This window comes from Littorina saxatilis, linkage group LG14, assembly GCF_037325665.1.
Source record: "Littorina saxatilis isolate snail1 linkage group LG14, US_GU_Lsax_2.0, whole genome shotgun sequence".
Taxonomy (NCBI): domain Eukaryota; kingdom Metazoa; phylum Mollusca; class Gastropoda; order Littorinimorpha; family Littorinidae; genus Littorina; species Littorina saxatilis.
In genome coordinates, this window is record NC_090258.1 from 2,363,810 (window position 1) to 2,380,807 (window position 16,998).

At 47.1% G+C, this 16,998-nt stretch overlaps 1 protein-coding gene across 1 annotated transcript in view; it reads left to right on the forward strand.

Annotated features, from left to right (window-relative positions):
• Positions 1-16,998, forward strand: part of LOC138946891 (ATP-dependent zinc metalloprotease YME1L-like) — a 53,710-nt gene that overhangs the window by 26,195 nt on the left and 10,517 nt on the right. Inside the window, exons 6-18 of the mRNA XM_070318285.1 lie at positions 408-515; positions 1,243-1,393; positions 2,459-2,547; positions 2,831-2,921; positions 3,187-3,246; positions 3,805-3,897; positions 4,415-4,547; positions 5,505-5,567; positions 5,916-6,028; positions 6,843-6,887; positions 7,189-7,299; positions 8,035-8,186; positions 8,324-8,450. Of these exons, the coding sequence (XP_070174386.1) occupies positions 408-515; positions 1,243-1,393; positions 2,459-2,547; positions 2,831-2,921; positions 3,187-3,246; positions 3,805-3,897; positions 4,415-4,547; positions 5,505-5,567; positions 5,916-6,028; positions 6,843-6,887; positions 7,189-7,299; positions 8,035-8,186; positions 8,324-8,450 (1,336 nt within the window). The remainder of the gene's footprint in view (positions 1-407; positions 516-1,242; positions 1,394-2,458; positions 2,548-2,830; positions 2,922-3,186; positions 3,247-3,804; positions 3,898-4,414; positions 4,548-5,504; positions 5,568-5,915; positions 6,029-6,842; positions 6,888-7,188; positions 7,300-8,034; positions 8,187-8,323; positions 8,451-16,998) is intronic.

The following is a 16,998-nucleotide window of genomic DNA, read 5'->3' on the forward strand; positions in this document are numbered from 1 at the left end:
GTTGTCGTCCAAGCTGTTCTCAAAGAAATGTTGACCCATGACATGCCCGTGTGTTGTAGTTGTCGTCCAAGCTGTTCTCAAAGAAATGTTGACCCATGACATGCCCGTGTGTTGTAGTTGTCGTCCAAGCTGTTCTCAAAGAAATGTTGACCCATGACATGCCTGTGTGTTGTAGTTGTCGTCCAAGCTGTTCTCAAAGAAATGTTGACCCGTGACATGCCCATGTGTTGTAGTTGTCGTCCAAGCTGTTCTCAAAGAAATGTTGACCCATGACATGCCCGTGTGTTGTAGTTGTCGTCCAAGCTGTTCTCAAAGAAATGTTGACCCATGACATGCCCGTGTGTTGTAGTTGTCGTCCTAGCTGTTCTAAAAGAAATGTTGACCCATGACATGCCTGTGTGTTGTAGTTGTCGTCCAAGCTGTTCAAGCAGAAGCCCCAGGCCAAACACACGGGTGAGTTCAACAGAATGGTCAACGCTTACGGCTCAGAACCAGAGGTGCAGGACAAGCTCAAGGTCAGTTCGCTCGCACGTATTTATTGGGTTTTTGGCTCGCGTATGTGTGGCCTATGTGTTCATAACATTTATTTGTGTGTGCGTTTGTGCATGCATTCTCTGTACGGACGGTGTAATTAAAACTTTAACATTTGACAGGGTCCGACATCCGTCAACATTGAAAAAAATATAACATTTTTTAAATGCTTTTTTTGTTTTTGTTTTGTTTTGTTACAGTCAACTTTTGAATACCATTAGACATAATACACACAAAAAAAACGTTAAGAGTTTCTGGATCTGCAACCAACCTTTTTTTTCCTCCTTACATTAGAAATTGCTGAAAGAACAAATGAGATAAATGATTCATGATCCAGTGAAATTTGAAGTAGGTCATTGTCGGTGTGTGTAGAAAATCTTGTGAATCTTTTCAAGAATGTAATCACAATGCTACTTTTGTTGCTGTTATAATTCAGAGGCCACTGTAATTCAGAAGACAAGATAGTGGAAAGAGTTAAATTTTGTTTGTTTTTGTGAATTTGATTTTTGTATCCGACGTAAAAGAAGTGCTGGTGACAATGTTACCTGTTATCAATTAAAAGACCAAAAAATACTGTACTCACGTGTGAATAAGGAATACAGAACAAATAACAGCAAGGTTTCAACCCTGGGGTCTTCTTCAGGCACACACACACACAAAGTAGAAGAAAAGAAGACAATAAAATAAAAAGAATTATTTTATTTTTGTCAGGTTGCCTTTGCCGAAGGTTACCACGCCAAGGAAAAGACGGAGACAGACTCCAAGAACAGTTTCTCGTCGCGAGCGTTCCGCTTTGTGTTCTACCTGTGTCTGATCTGGCTGGGAATTCAGGTCATCCAGGTGTTCACAGCCGTCGGTGGAGGTGAGGGTATGCACTGTGTGTATCACAGTGTGTGTGTGTCACTGTGTGTGTGTCACTGTGTGTCACTGTGTGTGTCACTGTGTGTGTCACTGTGTGTGTGTGACACTGGGTGTGCATGGGTGGGATTAAAAAATGTCATGAATCCTGAAGAATTTTGTACTGTAGTAATGTTATGTGACCTGTATTTCCAGGGCCAGTGGGCGGGAGAGCACTTTGTACTGTAGTAATGTTATGTGACCTGTATTTCCAGGACCAGTGCGCGGGAGAGCACTTTGTACTGTAGTAATGTTATGTGACCTGTATTTCCAGGGCCAGTGGGCGGGAGAGCACTTTGTACTGTAGTAATGTTATGTGACCTGTATTTCCAGGACCAGGGCTGGGGGTGCTGAGCAGAGAGCACTTTGTACTGTAGTAATGTTATGTGACCTGTATTTCCAGGGCCAGTGGGCGGGAGAGCACTTTGTACTGTAGTAATGTTAGTGACCTGTATTTCCAGGGCCAGTGGGCCGGAGAGCACATTTACACTGTAGTAATGTTATGTGACCTGTATTTCCAGGGCCAGTGGGCGGGAGAGCACTTTGTACTGTAGTAATGTTATGTGACCTGTATTTCCAGGACCAGTGCGCGGGCTGGGGGTGCTGAGCAGAGAGCACTTTGTACTGTAGTAATGTTATGTGACCTGTATTTCCAGGACCAGTGCGCGGGCTGGGGGTGCTGGGCAGAGAGCACTTTGTACTGTAGTAATGTTATGTGACCTGTATTTCCAGGGCCAGTGCGCGGATTGGGGGTGCTGGGCAGAGAGCACTTTGTACTGTAGTAATGTTTTGTGACCTGTATTTCCAGGGCCAGTGCGCGGATTGGGGGTGCTGGGCAGAGAGCACTTTGTACTGTAGTAATGTTTTGTGACCTGTATTTCCAGGGCCAGTGCGCGGATTGGGGGTGCTGAGCAGAGAGCACTTTGTACTGTAGTAATGTTATGTGACCTGTATTTCCAGGACCAGGGCTGGGGGTGCTGAGCAGAGAGCACTTTGTACTGTAGTAATGTTATGTGACCTGTATTTCCAGGGCCAGTGCGCGGATTGGGGGTGCTGGGCAGAGAGCACTTTGAGATCAACCCTGAGGAGATCCACGTCAACTTCTCTGACGTCAAAGGGGTGAGCAACTTGAAAGAATTATTGTTACCAGAAGCAGGTGTAGAGTGGAACCAACTTTTAAAACCTCAAAAAATCTGAGATGATCAGGTCTTAACATGGGGGTAAATATACAGAGGTTTTGAACAGAGTCCAAGTAAACCTTCCTTAAAATGAAGAAAGTTTTAAATTCGTATGAACTGTTAGTAAGTGATGTTCATGAAAGATTGGATTATATTGTGCGTTGGGTATCTTGACCAAGAAAGGCAGTTTTCCCCGACTGATTGGCCTGTGTTGTTTGGTGCAGGTGGAAGAAGCCAAACAAGAACTGAAGGACATTGTGGACTTCCTGAGAGACCCAGAGAAGTTCACTGCACTGGGAGCCAAGCTTCCCAAAGGTAAGTTGCATTATGTTTCTTGTTGATGAGTGATGCTGAAATCTCAGATGTCCAGGAATGTCGTTATTCAGGTTTGGGGAAAGGTGATGGCTGTGACTGCATGCCTGAGATTTTCATGGTTATTGAGGCATATTTGAAAATAGATCCAGCAACGTCCCAGGATGTTGAAGCAGAGCAGGTTCGTTTTAAAATCAAAATTGTAACAACTGACAACTTTCTTTAGACTTAAACTAAAAGATTCTAAATTATTGGTGATGTTGTGCAGGTTGCCTGCTGGTGGGTCCTCCTGGTATAGGGAAAACACTGCTGGCCAGGGCTGTTGCAGGTAAGTTGCTCTTGCTGTCAATATAGAGAAGCCTCCAGGTTGGTGTGCACAAGAAAGTTACCAACTGGGTGCAAACCACCGGAGGGGTCGGATTGGTTGAAATTGAGGTTTGTTTGTGATTTCACCAAATCCGCTACCCATGGCTGGCTCCCACCAAGAGGGTAACTGTCTCGTACACTCAAGCCCCGTTGTATGTTTTTGGTGCCTCTCGCCAAAAGAGTTTTTCATCCTTTCTTTAATTCTTTCAAGGAGGTGTTTTTTTCTAATGAAACCAAGTAAAATAGTTTTTTGGGTCTGAATTGCCACACAACCAAACCAGAAAGCAATGACTGGTTTCCTAGCACTCGCAGACACACACATGCATGCACATTCATGCAGGCATGTACACTCTACAAAGCTGAACAGACTTGTATGAGGATATTGACATAAGCTGTGTGAACTTAACAAGTTTGCCTACTTTCACCTAATCAACATCTTTTCAAAAGTGTGTGACAAGGAATGTTATTATTATGCTGACTATGCATTAAGTGACTGACTGTGTTTTTTTCCGGTCTACAGGAGAAGCTGGTGTGCCATTTTTCCATGCGTCAGGATCAGAGTTTGACGAAGTGTTTGTTGGTACCGGCGCCAAGAGGGTTCGCCAACTGTTCAGTGAGTCTCTTTGGCTTTCTTGTCATTGTCATAGTGTTATGTTACATTATTGGATTCTGTTTATCACATTTGTAAGTTGTAAATTGATTTTTTTTTAGTTGAAGTGGTTGATTGTTGTCGTTTTGTTGTTTCTTGGTAAAAGAAACTCACAAAAACACCCGTGAACAATCACCACACAAAGAAGACTATAGGTAGATGACTGACATGATCATCTTGTATACCAAGTTGTATTCACAATCACCACACAAAGACAATAGGTAGATGACTGACATGATCATCTTGTATACCAAGTTGTATTCACAATCACCACACACAGAAGACAATAGGTAGATGACTGACATGATCATCTTGTATACCAAGTTGTATTCACAATCAAAAACACCCCAGACCAGTATGGTCTCAGTGTTCTCTAAACATCCCTGCAACTTAGTTTGTCTTCTTTTAAAGTCCACACTCTGTAGATAATTAGATGTCATTGATGTTTGAAGTATGTTGACAGTCCTTGTTTTGTGATCAGGTGCGGCCAAGCAGAGGTCGCCGTGTGTGATCTTCATCGACGAGATCGACTCTGTGGGGGCCAAGCGGACCAGCTCACAGATCCATCCCTACGCCAACCAGACCATCAACCAGCTCCTCTCAGAGATGGATGGGTAAGTGTGCATCTTGCAATGTGGGGGGGGGGGGGAACCAGAACAGAACAGACTGAATTTGAGAATAAAGAGAGAAAGTAAAGGAGGAGGAGTTTATGCATTTGTGTAAATTCACAGCCTGTGCAAAGGGGAACCATTACAACAAGGGGAAGTAAAGATGAAGGGAATCAGAGGAAAGGCACAAAGAATATTTGTAACAAACTGGAAAACAAAAATAAAAGCCACCGATTGTTGGTAACTAACAAACAAATACAAAATATAAACTTATAATAAAGGAATAACAAATGTACAACAGAATTACCGACCATTGAGAATTTGGGGGAATTTTTGCTGCAAGAAATGTGTGTAGATGTTAGTGCAAACATCTAACTTAAGCTTTCATTGCCTTGCTTTATCCTGCACAGATACACCCACCTATTTCAGATTTTGTTATAACAGAATGTTTGACTGATGGTTGATTGCTGCTGTTTCAGATTGTGTTATAACAGAATGTTTGACTGATGATTGGTGCTGTTTCACATTGTGTTATAACAGAATGTTTGACTGATGATTGGTTGGTGCTGTTTCAGATTGTGTTATAACAGAATGTTTGACTGATGATTGGTTGGTGCTGTTTCAGATTGTGTTATAACAGAATGTTTGACTGATGATTGATTGCTGCTGTTTCAGATTGTGTTATAACAGAATGTTTGACTGATGATTGGTGCTGTTTCACATTGTGTTATAACAGAATGTTTGACTGATGATTGGTGCTGTTTCAGATTGTGTTATAACAGAATGTTTGACTGATGATTGGTTGGTGCTGTTTCAGATTGTGTTATAACAGAATGTTTGACTGATGATTGATTGCTGCTGTTTCAGATTGTGTTATAACAGAATGTTTGACTGATGATTGGTGCTGTTTCAGATTTTGTTATAACAGAATGTTTGACTGATGATTGATTGCTGCTGTTTCAGATTCTCCCAGAATGAAGGGGTCATTGTTTTGGGAGCAACGAACCGACGAGACAACTTGGATCAGTGAGTGTTCCGTTTTGTTTATCTTTGTCTTAATGCTGGTCTGTCTCAATGTAGAATGTAGAACAGGCAGAGCATTGTCATGTGACAGTATTCTTGATGCTACATTTGACACCCACTTACAAGATAAATTCCAAGTTTGGTTATTCCAAGCTGGCTTTTGGGGACATCACCCTTTTCTAATGGTCAGACATGTCTTTTGTTTAGCTTCTTTGTTTGTTTCGTTTACGTTTTATGGACCTTATTCAGTACACAATATAAAAGATATCCCAGGTCCAGTTACTTTGCTTTGTTCTTTCTTTGTGTTCTACTGAATGAACCGCTACAAATCATGATGTGCTTATTCCACAGGGCCCTGCTACGACCAGGCCGGTTTGACGTGGAGGTGCGTGTGTTTCCTCCGGACCTGAAGGGGCGTAAAGAGATCATCGAACACTATGTCACCAAGATCAAGAAAGACCCAGGTGAGATGGGCATCAGTACACGGACATCAAGTCTTGGGCCAGTCAATTCTTGCATCTTGTAACACCTGTTCTAAAATATAAGCTGCGCACAGCCAATTTTGCTGCACAAGTTTTGCTTTGAGCACTGCAACGCTGCGTCTTCCGCAGTAAACCCTGATTGGCTGGCTGGCAATGACGCATTTAAACAACACGTGCAACCTTATGACGGCATCAAAAGTCTGACGATATCATTCTTCTAAACTGTGGCGCACGTTATATGTCAAAGCAGCACCGCCCTGATATGGCCCTTCGTGGTCGGCTGGGCGTTAAGCAAACAAACAAACAAACAAATTCTTCTAAACTGGGTTCCAGTCTTTATCTCTGGCACCATTTCGTGCTTTGTGTTGCCTTTTGTGAAATTCATGGCGGATTATGCGAAATGTGGCACACCAAGGAGAAATTCGTTCTGGGACAAAGTGAAATGAGTTGCAGTTGTTGATTCATGCAGTGCTACGACTGAAAGCTGTGCGCAGAAGCAGACAGTAATCTTTCCTGCAGACGGCAGAGCTTTGCTGTGTTTCACTGCGTATATCAAGAATTGGTTACATACTGTGTGCTCCAGTGGCATAGTTGTCTTGCTGTTTCTGTGCCAGTGAATTAAGCCGCAGACCAAGAGTAAAGATGTGTTTGAAGGCTTGCTTCATACAGGCTAAAGCTGAACTGAAATTGTTCTAGTGAAGCTTGTGTCAGTAAGATAATGGGTGAGGGATGGGCAAGGGAAGATGTACATTGATTGTGATTCAGTCGTTTTAATCAGCAAATCCGTCTCTTTCAGATGTGGACCCTGAACAGATTGCAAGAGGAACCACAGGTTTCACAGGTGAGGTAATAGAGGATGGATGATGAGCAGCTTGCACTATATTTCATTACTTCTTTGGTTGATGGGTAGGTTGGTGGGTTGGTGGCTATTTACATCAGTGAGGTGGATGCTCTTTCATTTGTTCAGTGATGAGATTTTACTCAACTCTAAATTTTTAGTTCTAACAAATTCACAATGGGAACTAAGTGATAAAATGTGGATGTTCAATAACAGGCATTATTTCTCTTGTTTGTAAATGGAAAGTTAATCTGTATAAGGGGAACTTGTGAATTGAATTGTTACCATGTTGTTTTGCTGACAGGAGCTGATCTGGAGAACATGGTGAACCAAGCGGCCCTGAAGGCAGCCATTGATCAGTGCTCCACAGTCACCATGGAACACTTTGACTTTGCACGCGACAAGGTCCTCATGGGTAAGTCTGTGTGTATTTGTCTGTCTGTCTGTGTGTATATGTCTGTCAGTCTTTGTCTTTCTGTGTGTGTGTATATGTCTGTCAGTCTTTGTCTTTCTGTGTGTGTGTGTCCGTGTTTGTCTGTCTGTCTGTCTCTGTCTTTCTGTCTGTGTGTATTTGTCTGTCTGTCTGTGTGTATTTGTCTGTCTGTCTGTGTGTATATGTCTGTCAGTCTTTGTCTTTCTGTGTGTGTGTGTCCGTGTTTGTCTGTCTGTCTGTGTGTATTTGTCTGTCTGTCTGTGTGTATTTGTCTGTCTGTCTGTGTGTATATGTCTGTCAGTCTTTGTCTTTCTGTGTGTGTGTGTCTGTCTCTGTCTTTCTGTCTGTGTGCGTGTGGTGTGCATGTGTGTGTGTGTGTGTGGTGCAGGTGTGTGTATGTGTGTGGTGCAGGTGTGTGTGAGATGGGTTCAAACCTGAATCTAAGCAGTTTGATCAGTATTCAGGCACTTTTCAGTTGGCAGCTAAGCAGTATAACATACTAACATTTTCCTTGACTTTGATTGCCAGGAACATTTTCCTTGACTTTGATTGCCAGGAACATTTTCCTTGACTTTGATTGCCAGGAACATTTTCCAGACAGAGGATGTACCCTCCACATGCACCTGTGTTTGTGTATAATTTACACAGAAGTAAGCCAGTTACTACCTGAAAAGCGAGCAAACATTCATGGGTTTACCCTCCTGACATGTGTCACAGGTCCGGCCAAGAAGTCAAAGATCATGGACGAGGAGACCAACAAACTGACCGCTTACCACGAAGCCGGTCACACTCTGGTGGCTTTCTTCACCAAAGACGCCATCCCCCTGCACAAAGTCACCATCATTCCCCGCGGCATGTCGCTCGGACACGTGAGTTCTGAGTATCTCTGGTTGTTGTTTGTTGTTGTTGTTGTTGTTGTTGTTGTTGTTGTAAACAACAGCAACTAATTCCACTGAACAGCACTGTAAAACCAACTTCTGTCAACACCTTTGTTGTTGTGCTTCAGACGTCTTTCATCCACGAGAAGGAAGTGTACGGGAAGAACATCTCACAGCTGAAGGCGGAGATGGACGTTGCCATGGGAGGCAGAGCAGCCGAGGAGGTCATCTTCGGACAGGAGAAAGTCACTACAGGTTGGGTTGAGCTTGACCGGAACGCACGTCTCAACAGACCATGTTCCAAAATGACATTATCTGCTTTTTCTTCCTCTTCTTCTTCTGCGTTCATGGGCTGAAACTCCCACTTACACTCGTGTTTTTTGCACAAATGGGTTTTTACGTGTATGACAGTTTTTACCCAACCATTTAGGCAGCCATACGCCGCTTTAGGGGGATCTGTTTTTGAATTAAGAACTCTGATTTTCAAGTTATGCAGTGAACGTTCCATATGATGCCCTTTGCTTTCTAGAAATGTTCCCATCAGTGCTCACTTTTTGTTAACAGCAATTGTTTGGCTGCCTGCCTCAATGGGGCAAAACTCTTCTTCAGCCAATGAAAGCCAAGCAAAATGTGTTTTGTTTCTTCTAATCCCTTTATGAATTTTTGTAATAGCTGCATATGTTTTTCTTGTGATGTCAGAAGAAGGGAGTGAAGGGGTGCCTGTCTGAATGTGTATGTTATTGTGAGTGAATGAGAGAGTATGTGCGAGAGAGAGTGTGTGTGTGTGGGAGAAATTGTGAGTTTGCATTTCCTGTAAATCTTAAGACGGTCCTTTATTGAGCCCGAAGTCAACTTGACGAAGACCTGGCAAAGTCGTTTTACCGAAAACTCTGTGCTAAAACTCAGTGCTAAAGCTCTGTGCAGCCAGCTTTAAGAAGTATACTTCGCTTAGTCAACCTGCCCAGTGAAGGACAGGCTTGTCATGGAGCATGCATCAAAACTGCTACAGTGGTCGCCGGTTAATATGACCACTTTGGGACCGGGATAAAATGGTCATAATAAGCGGCTGGTCATATTAACCGATGTTAGAGAAAACAACTTAAAAAAAATTGCAAAACGAAACATTTTGTTTGTAATTAATAATTGTAAGAAAATGTAACTTGTTGGCAACAAACACAAAATCAAATATGTGCACTGTACATTGTAGCCATTATCGATGACGTCCGTTGAAAAGAAATTGAAATGGAATGAAAAGTAAATGGAAGAAACGGCATATACACGTCCAAATGTTCACTTAGGGGCCTGGAAAAAATCACGGATGTTGGTCTGTGTGTTGGTCCTAGACCAGAGGAGATCCTTCACTTCATTGTCAAAGGCTCCAAACTTCTCCATGATCACTTTAGATTAAATTACATATTCTTACTCCGAATCACATAAAGCATTTGACTACGTCTGAGATGCTAGGTACTGAAAAAAACGCTACCCATCAAAAAACAAACAAAGGGAAGCGACCCCTACCAAAAAGCTTGAATAGCTATGGTAACAGCCAGGTTCCCTGGGAGTTACCTCCCATATAGCTACTTCCTCTCTGTCACCACGTGACCGCTCATACTGACTTCAGCGTCTTGCAGAGAGGTTGTGTTGGAAATTTTGTGCGCTTTCTGTGGCTGCCTTTGGTGGAGTTGTTCACTTGCCGGCCACGTAACCCATCGTTCTCCTGTCAGGGCTTCGTTTGGTGAGCCCGTTCTGTTTTTTCTGTGGTTTTTGTTCGTTTTCGCCTGCTGTTGCTGATATTTTGTCCCTTGGACTCTGTGTGTCAGTAACACGTGCGTGTTGCCATTTTGCTTCTGTCAGCTTGGCTGACTTGCTGTCTGTGGCGTTTAACCTGTGCTTGTTCACTGTTTTGTTGCAAGTTTGGTTTGTTTCTGCGTGTTAGTTACTGCTTGCGGTTCGTGTTTACGTTCATTTTCAGTAACTTTCCTTGTGAAATTTTTTGCTTGTTTACGTTTTCGTTGTTCGTCAGCATGGCTGATCCAGACAAACGTAAGGGTAAATCCGATTTGAAGGGCAAAGTGAAACCTAAATCTTCTAGCACCAAGCCTTTGGTGGTCGTGTCGGATGAAGCACGCAATACCATTTTGACGGTGCCCATTTCACCGCCTGGTCCTAGTACTGTTTCTCGTCCTAGTACTTCTGCCGTTACTCCGCCGCCGCCCTCTGCGGCTCCGGAGCAAGGGGCTATCGTTGCCTCCTTTTTGAGTTCGTTACTCCCAGAGATACGTTCCATGGTTCAGACTGAAATGCAACGAGCGTCTCCTTCCGCTAGCGCTTTCCTTCCTGCGGAGATGGGGGGGGTGCGTTCCCTCGCTTCCGTGGTGGTTACCTCGGCTTCCGGTCTGCATGCTCAGGCTGCTTCCGCCTCTACCACAGGCGTCTCAAGTAAGTCGGACCGGTCTGGCAGCCCTCGTGAGGCGTTCGGACATTCCCTCACGGGAAACGGTTCATTGGCTCGGGGTCACTCCCTGCTCTCTACTGGCAACAGTACTCCGTATGGTGAATCTGTCGCTCAGCTTCGGTGTCTGCCCTCACTAGCCCGCACCCAGTGCCGCAGTGACGGGTTTGACCGAGAACTGGCCTCCGGGCTTTACGGCTCTCAGCCGCAGTTCTCGCATTCGTCGTTTCCGCCCCCGGCGGTTTCGACGTCTGCACTTCCGGCTTCGGCCGGACACGCTGTCTCTCATCCTAGCACGTCCGCTTGGCTGCAGGAGAGTGATCAACGGCGTGAGGTTTTTGCGCTTCCGGCGCTTCAACCAGGCAGGCTGTCACTTCCCCCGGACGGGGTCGCGACTTCCTCCCACGTACATCAGGTGGCTTCGGATGGGTTTCCGTCTTACCCTATGCACTTTAGTCAGGGTTCAAGTCGGGATCACTTCCAGGATTACGGGTTTCCGGTTTCCGGTCATCCCGCGTATCCTGCCGCCGGCGTTCTGGATGACTACGGTCATGGCACTTCCTGTGACCACTCTGATGTGCAATCAGTGGCCAGTGAAGAGCCTCCTTCGGGAATGTCGTCAAGGCTGCGTGTCATTCTGGACACAGCAGCTGAGGTGACTTCACGTTATTTCCCGGAGGGCACGGCTGCGGCGGTGTCTCCCACTTCGGGGGTACCCTCGGCGATGTCGGATTTCCTACCTGCTAAGGAGGCTAAGGAGGCTAATCCTTCCTTCCGCTTCCATAGCCTACCATCTGTCGCAAGTCTGGGCGTCGGCGCCTAGGCGGACAGGTGGTGTGCCTTCGGACCCTGTTCCGTTTCTGGTGCCTTTCGGCACAGTTCCGGAACAATCTCAGCCTTGGCTGGCGACGATGGCACAGACTTCTACTTTCGTGCCATTGCCTCAGCGGAAGCTCGCGCTTCCTCGGCATAGCCGGAACCTCGTTGCGTCTTACGCACTTCCGCGTTCCGTCTTGCCGGTGACGCCGGACTTGACAGCACTTCTGGCCAAGCCAGTCAAGGGCGACTCAGTCATTCCGGTGAAAGATAGCACTCTCCTCTCCCTGGAGGAAGTCGGACGTCAGCTGTTGGAATTGGCTTCAATTTCCGACACGCTGATTCGGGCTCTCTCTAGGTCTTTGACGGACGACTTAGTCCCGTTTACGCTCAGCGAAGAGCAGAACGCGGACGACGTCTCCTCCCTCCTCACAGCGTTGGCTAAGGTAAACGAGGAACAGACTCGTCTGTCCTCTTTACAGTACGCACACGCAGTCTTGGCGAGGAGGGAGTTGTTTCTTGCCAACTCTCAGTTTGCAGAGCAGGTTACCAGAGACACTCTCAGAGTGTCTCCGGTTGTGGAGGGCTCCTTGTTCAGCCAAATGGCGCTTGTCGCTCGGCAACAGGAGATTCAGTCCAACAAGGATTCTCAATTCCTGGACATGACTCTACAGGGCATGAAGCAAGCTAAGCCTTCCCAGCAAGGGAAGTCTCAGCCGGCCTCTCATCCCAAACCTGCTCAGAAGAGACCTGCACAGCAGAGCTCTAGAGGCGGCAAGAAACGGATGGCGTCGGGAAGGGGACGAGGCGGCTCGAGTAGCAAGCCTCACCCCCAATGAAGCGCTCCCGATCTCACCACCCTCCCGCCCTCCACTCTGGTGATGGCGGGAGGCCCCTCCCGGGCACTTTCCCATTGGATGGTATCAGTAGACAGCCAATGGATAGTGGGAGTTGTGAGATCGGGCTTCCGTCTCTTATGGCGGGAGGAGAAGGCACCTCTTTCCCGACATCCGCCGCTCTTCAGACCCCCCTCCTCGCAGGAAGCAAGATCCGTCCTTCAGGCGGAGATTGTCTCCCTGGTGCAGAAGGGCGCGGTCGAGAGGGTCCTGGACCAAAGCTCACTGGGGTTTTACGGCCGGCTTTTCGCCGTCCCCAAAGCTTCAGGGGCGTGGCGCCCCGTCTTGGACTTATCTCTCCTCAACACTTTTTTGAGAGAGATCAAGTTCAAGATGGAGACGCCGGCCACGGTCAGGGACTCTCTGCGCCCAGGAGATTGGGCGACCTCCATAGACCTGACGGATGCATATTTCCACATTCTCATGCATCCGGCCGACCGGAAATGGCTTCGTTTCCGGTGGGGAGATCAGGTCTTCCAGTTCCGCGCGCTCCCTTTCGGGCTGTCTCTCGCACCATGGATCTTTACCATGGTGGTGAGACAGTTTTGCGCTCTGGCGAGGTCGCAGGGGGTTCGTCTGCGGGTCTATCTGGACGATTGGCTCGTTCTGAATCAATCCCAGATAGGCTGCTCGCAGCATACCCAATCGGTTCTTCGAGAGGCTCACTTGTTGGGTTTCTCGATCAACCGATCAAAGTCGGAGCTGATCCCGTCTCAAACGTTCACCTACCTCGGGATGTCGTTCGACACGGTTGCCTGGACTGTCCAGCCCTCCCAGCGTCGGGTGGACAAACTCCAGGCTCAGATCCGCTCCACTTTGCCTCTCCTGCAGGCGCCCCTCCGGTCTCTCGCCTCCATCTTGGGGCAGATGGAGTCCATGGCTCTGTTGGTTCCTCTGGGCAGGGTCCACAAACGGCCTTTTCAGGCAGCGCTGAAGCCGTTTGTGGACTCTCCTCAGGTGGACTGGAACGCCCTCGTCCCCCTCCAGGGATGGTTCCAGTCCGCGACCCTTCCGTGGCTGGACACGGAATGGATCAGCAAGGGAGTTCCGATCGCCCTACCTCCCCCAGACTTGGATCTGTTTACAGATGCTTCTCTGCGGGGATGGGGGGCACACACGGACCTACACACGGTGTCAGGTCGGTGGTCGGAGGAACAGAGCCAGTGGCATATCAACTTGCTAGAGCTGGAAGCAGTAGCTCTAGCTCTAGTCGAGTTTCTGCCCTCCCTGCAGGCCAAGCATGTTCGTCTGTTTACAGACAACACGACTGTGGCCTCCTATATCAACAAGCAGGGAGGCTCGCGGTCCCCGTCTCTCTCGGACAGGACCTGCGAGATCCTGAAGTGGTGTGCTCTTCACCACATCACGATCTCAGCCAGGTACCTTCCAGGGAGGCTGAACACTCTGGCGGACGAGCTCAGTCGCTCCGGCAGAGTGCTTCAGTCAGAGTGGACCATCACTCACGGGGCACTGCTGCGCCTTTGGGCTCAGGTCCAAAAGCCTCTCGTGGACCTCTTTGCCACAAGGTTCTCGAAGAGGCTTCCGGTGTTTGTCTCGCCATTCCCGGATCCTCAGGCTTGGCGAGTAAACGCTCTGGACATTCCCTGGACGGGCCTGGAGGCGTACGCCTTTCCGCCTTTCCCATTACTCAGCCGAGTAATTCGAAAGGCGGAGCTGGAGGGGCCGACTCTTCTTCTGCTGGTCGCCCCTCTGTGGCCGTCGCAGGTCTGGTTCCCGGACCTGCTCCGGCTCGCCCACGGGCCTCCCATTCCTCTCGCCCTTATGCGAGGGGAACTCGTGCAGCCCCGAACAGGCATTCCACACGAGGAGCCCAGTCTTCTGAAGCTTCACGTGTGGAGGTTGTTCGGGACTCACTGAGGCGCTCGGGAGCGTCATCCTTGACGCTGGATCTGGTGGACCGCTCGCACAGGGCGTCCACAGCGTCTGTTTACGCCTCACACTGGAGGTCCTGGGCCTCCTGGTGCTTGGAGAAGGGGGTGAGTTCGGTGGCGCCTCGCTCTATGCAGGTGGCCAACCACCTCTCTTTTCTTTTTTCGCAGGGTGCGTCTGTTTCCTCCTTGAGGGTCCGGCGCTCAGCTATCTCTGCGACGCTTAAGCAGATCGGTAGATCTATTAACGTCGGGGGGGTGATTGCAGCAGTAATCAAGGGTGCTGCTCTCAAGCAGGCCAGGTCCAGGTGCCCGTCCCCCAAGTGGGACCTGTTTCTGGTCTTAGCTTTCTTGCGGTCTTCGGAGTTCGAACCGCTGCGGGAGGCTAGTCTGCATAATCTTACTCGGAAGACGCTGTTTCTTCTTCTGTTGGCGACGGCCCGGCGGGGTAGCGAGGTCCACGCCCTGTCGGGTCTGCCAGAGGATATTTCTTTCGAGTCGGACGGCTCTGTCTCTTTGCATTTCCGTCCCGATTTTTTGGCCAAAAATCAGACTCCGGGGCAGGCCTCTCCGTTGGTTAGAGTCAAGGCACTGACCAACGCGTTGGCTCCGGACGACCCTGATTTGGCCAACTGCCCTGTTCGGGCCCTCCGTTTGTACTTGGAGCGCACTCAGCCCTTGCGTTCCAAGTCTCAGAAGTTATTGTTTCTCTCCCTTCTTACAACTCGGGAGAGAGATGTCTCAAAGGTTACGTTGGCCCGGTGGGTGACTTCTCTGATAAGGCAAGCTTATGTTTGGAGTAGCACAAACAGGGGGGGGGCGCTGCCTGCCTTTCCCCTGGACTCCCCCAGAGCCCATGAAACGAGGGCATGGGCATCATCGCTCGCAGTCCTACGCTCCATGCGCCTCGATGATGTTTTATCTACTGCGTACTGGCGCTCTGAAGATATATTCCTGAATTATTATCTTCGGGACATTTCTGCCCTCCGCCAGGACGGCTCTCGTGCTCTGCCTGCACTTGTAGCAGCTGGTCAGGTTCTGACCAGAACGTGATGGTGAGTTTGAGTTTATTTCTTGCCCACCGCCATGTTGATGTTATCTGCTTTATGTGATTCGGAGTAAGAATATGTAATTTAATGGAAAATTTCTAAGTAAATTTTCATTTCATTAATATACTTACCCGAATCACATAGTGAATTCCCTCCCTCCTTCCCCGCTTGTGGTTTTTAGTCTTTCTGAAGCCGTATGAGCGGTCACGTGGTGACAGAGAGGAAGTAGCTATATGGGAGGTAACTCCCAGGGAACCTGGCTGTTACCATAGCTATTCAAGCTTTTTGGTAGGGGTCGCTTCCCTTTGTTTGTTTTTTGATGGGTAGCGTTTTTTTCAGTACCTAGCATCTCAGACGTAGTCAAATGCTTTATGTGATTCGGGTAAGTATATTAATGAAATGAAAATTTACTTAGAAATTTTCCATTTATTCACGGGAAATAATGAAAAGATCGCACGCTTTTTTGCCATTTTTATGACGCTCAGTCTCGGGGAAAAAAAGAGAGAGAATAATGATCGCGACATTAGAGATCACTGAGCACTGATCACTTTAGTTTCATTCACGAAAAAGAAAGAAAATATCGCACGCCTTTTTGCCTTTTTCAAAAAATCGTATGTATTTTTTCCCCCCGAGTGATTTCAAACTGAAAAAGATGTGAACTTGTTGCCATTTTCTCGAAACAATGTGACCATATTAACCCTTTCAGCACTGGGACCTCTGCAGGCTGGGCTGCTCCCTCAGCCTGGGACTTTTCAGCAGTTCAGAGCTGTCTGCTGGCCACTTTCTTAAATTACTCATAACTTCTAAACTACTTAACCTAGAACCTTCATATTTCACATTAATGCTCAGAATTGAATGCAGAGTGTTGTGTAAAAGTGTAGAAGTGTTTAGTTAAATTTGTGAGTTGGATCACTATAGTAAAGAACAAAAAAATAAAAAAATAAACAATACATACCTATGAAACAACAACAACACACACATGTAAACACAGACACACACAAAATCATGCAAAAACACAAGTAAAAGTTCAGAAGTTTGTCTTACCTTAAATTTGAATTCACCTCCACATCCACACATCCTTTGAAGATCAACACCAAACACCACAAAATTATGTCACTCCACTTGGTCCTTGTCACAACACCAAACACTGCAGTGTTCCACTCACTCTGACTCCTTGTCAGTATCACAGCCTTACTATTTTAGTTTTACAATACACAGTTATATTCTTTCTTGTTTCACAGGGTTTTTTTCTTTCTTTTTTTCTTCATTTCTCCCCTTATCAGTTTATGAAAAAAAACAAAAAAAACACAAGCGCTACACAGTCTGAAATTTGTTGTCACATCTTGAAGTCCCCTTGAAGTTTACACTCTTATTCTAATAGTTGCCAACTTTGAGTGTTCAATACACTGCTAACACACACATATTTTATGTACACAAGATAACATGGATGATGGGGGCAGGGGACAGGGGGTGTGGGCGGGGGACAGCACAGGGGAGAAGCAAAAAATCCGCAGGATGTTGTCAGGCTCACTGTTCAGAATTCCAGGTTTAGTGCCAGTTTTGCAGCTTCCTTGTAGTCCTCCTTTGTGTGGTAGATCTTGAAACACGGCTCGTAGCACATGCTTATGTTACACTGCTCGCACATGTAGCGGGTCTCCTTCTTCCGAAGGTAGCGAGCCTCTTTCTGCGGATCTCTAAAAC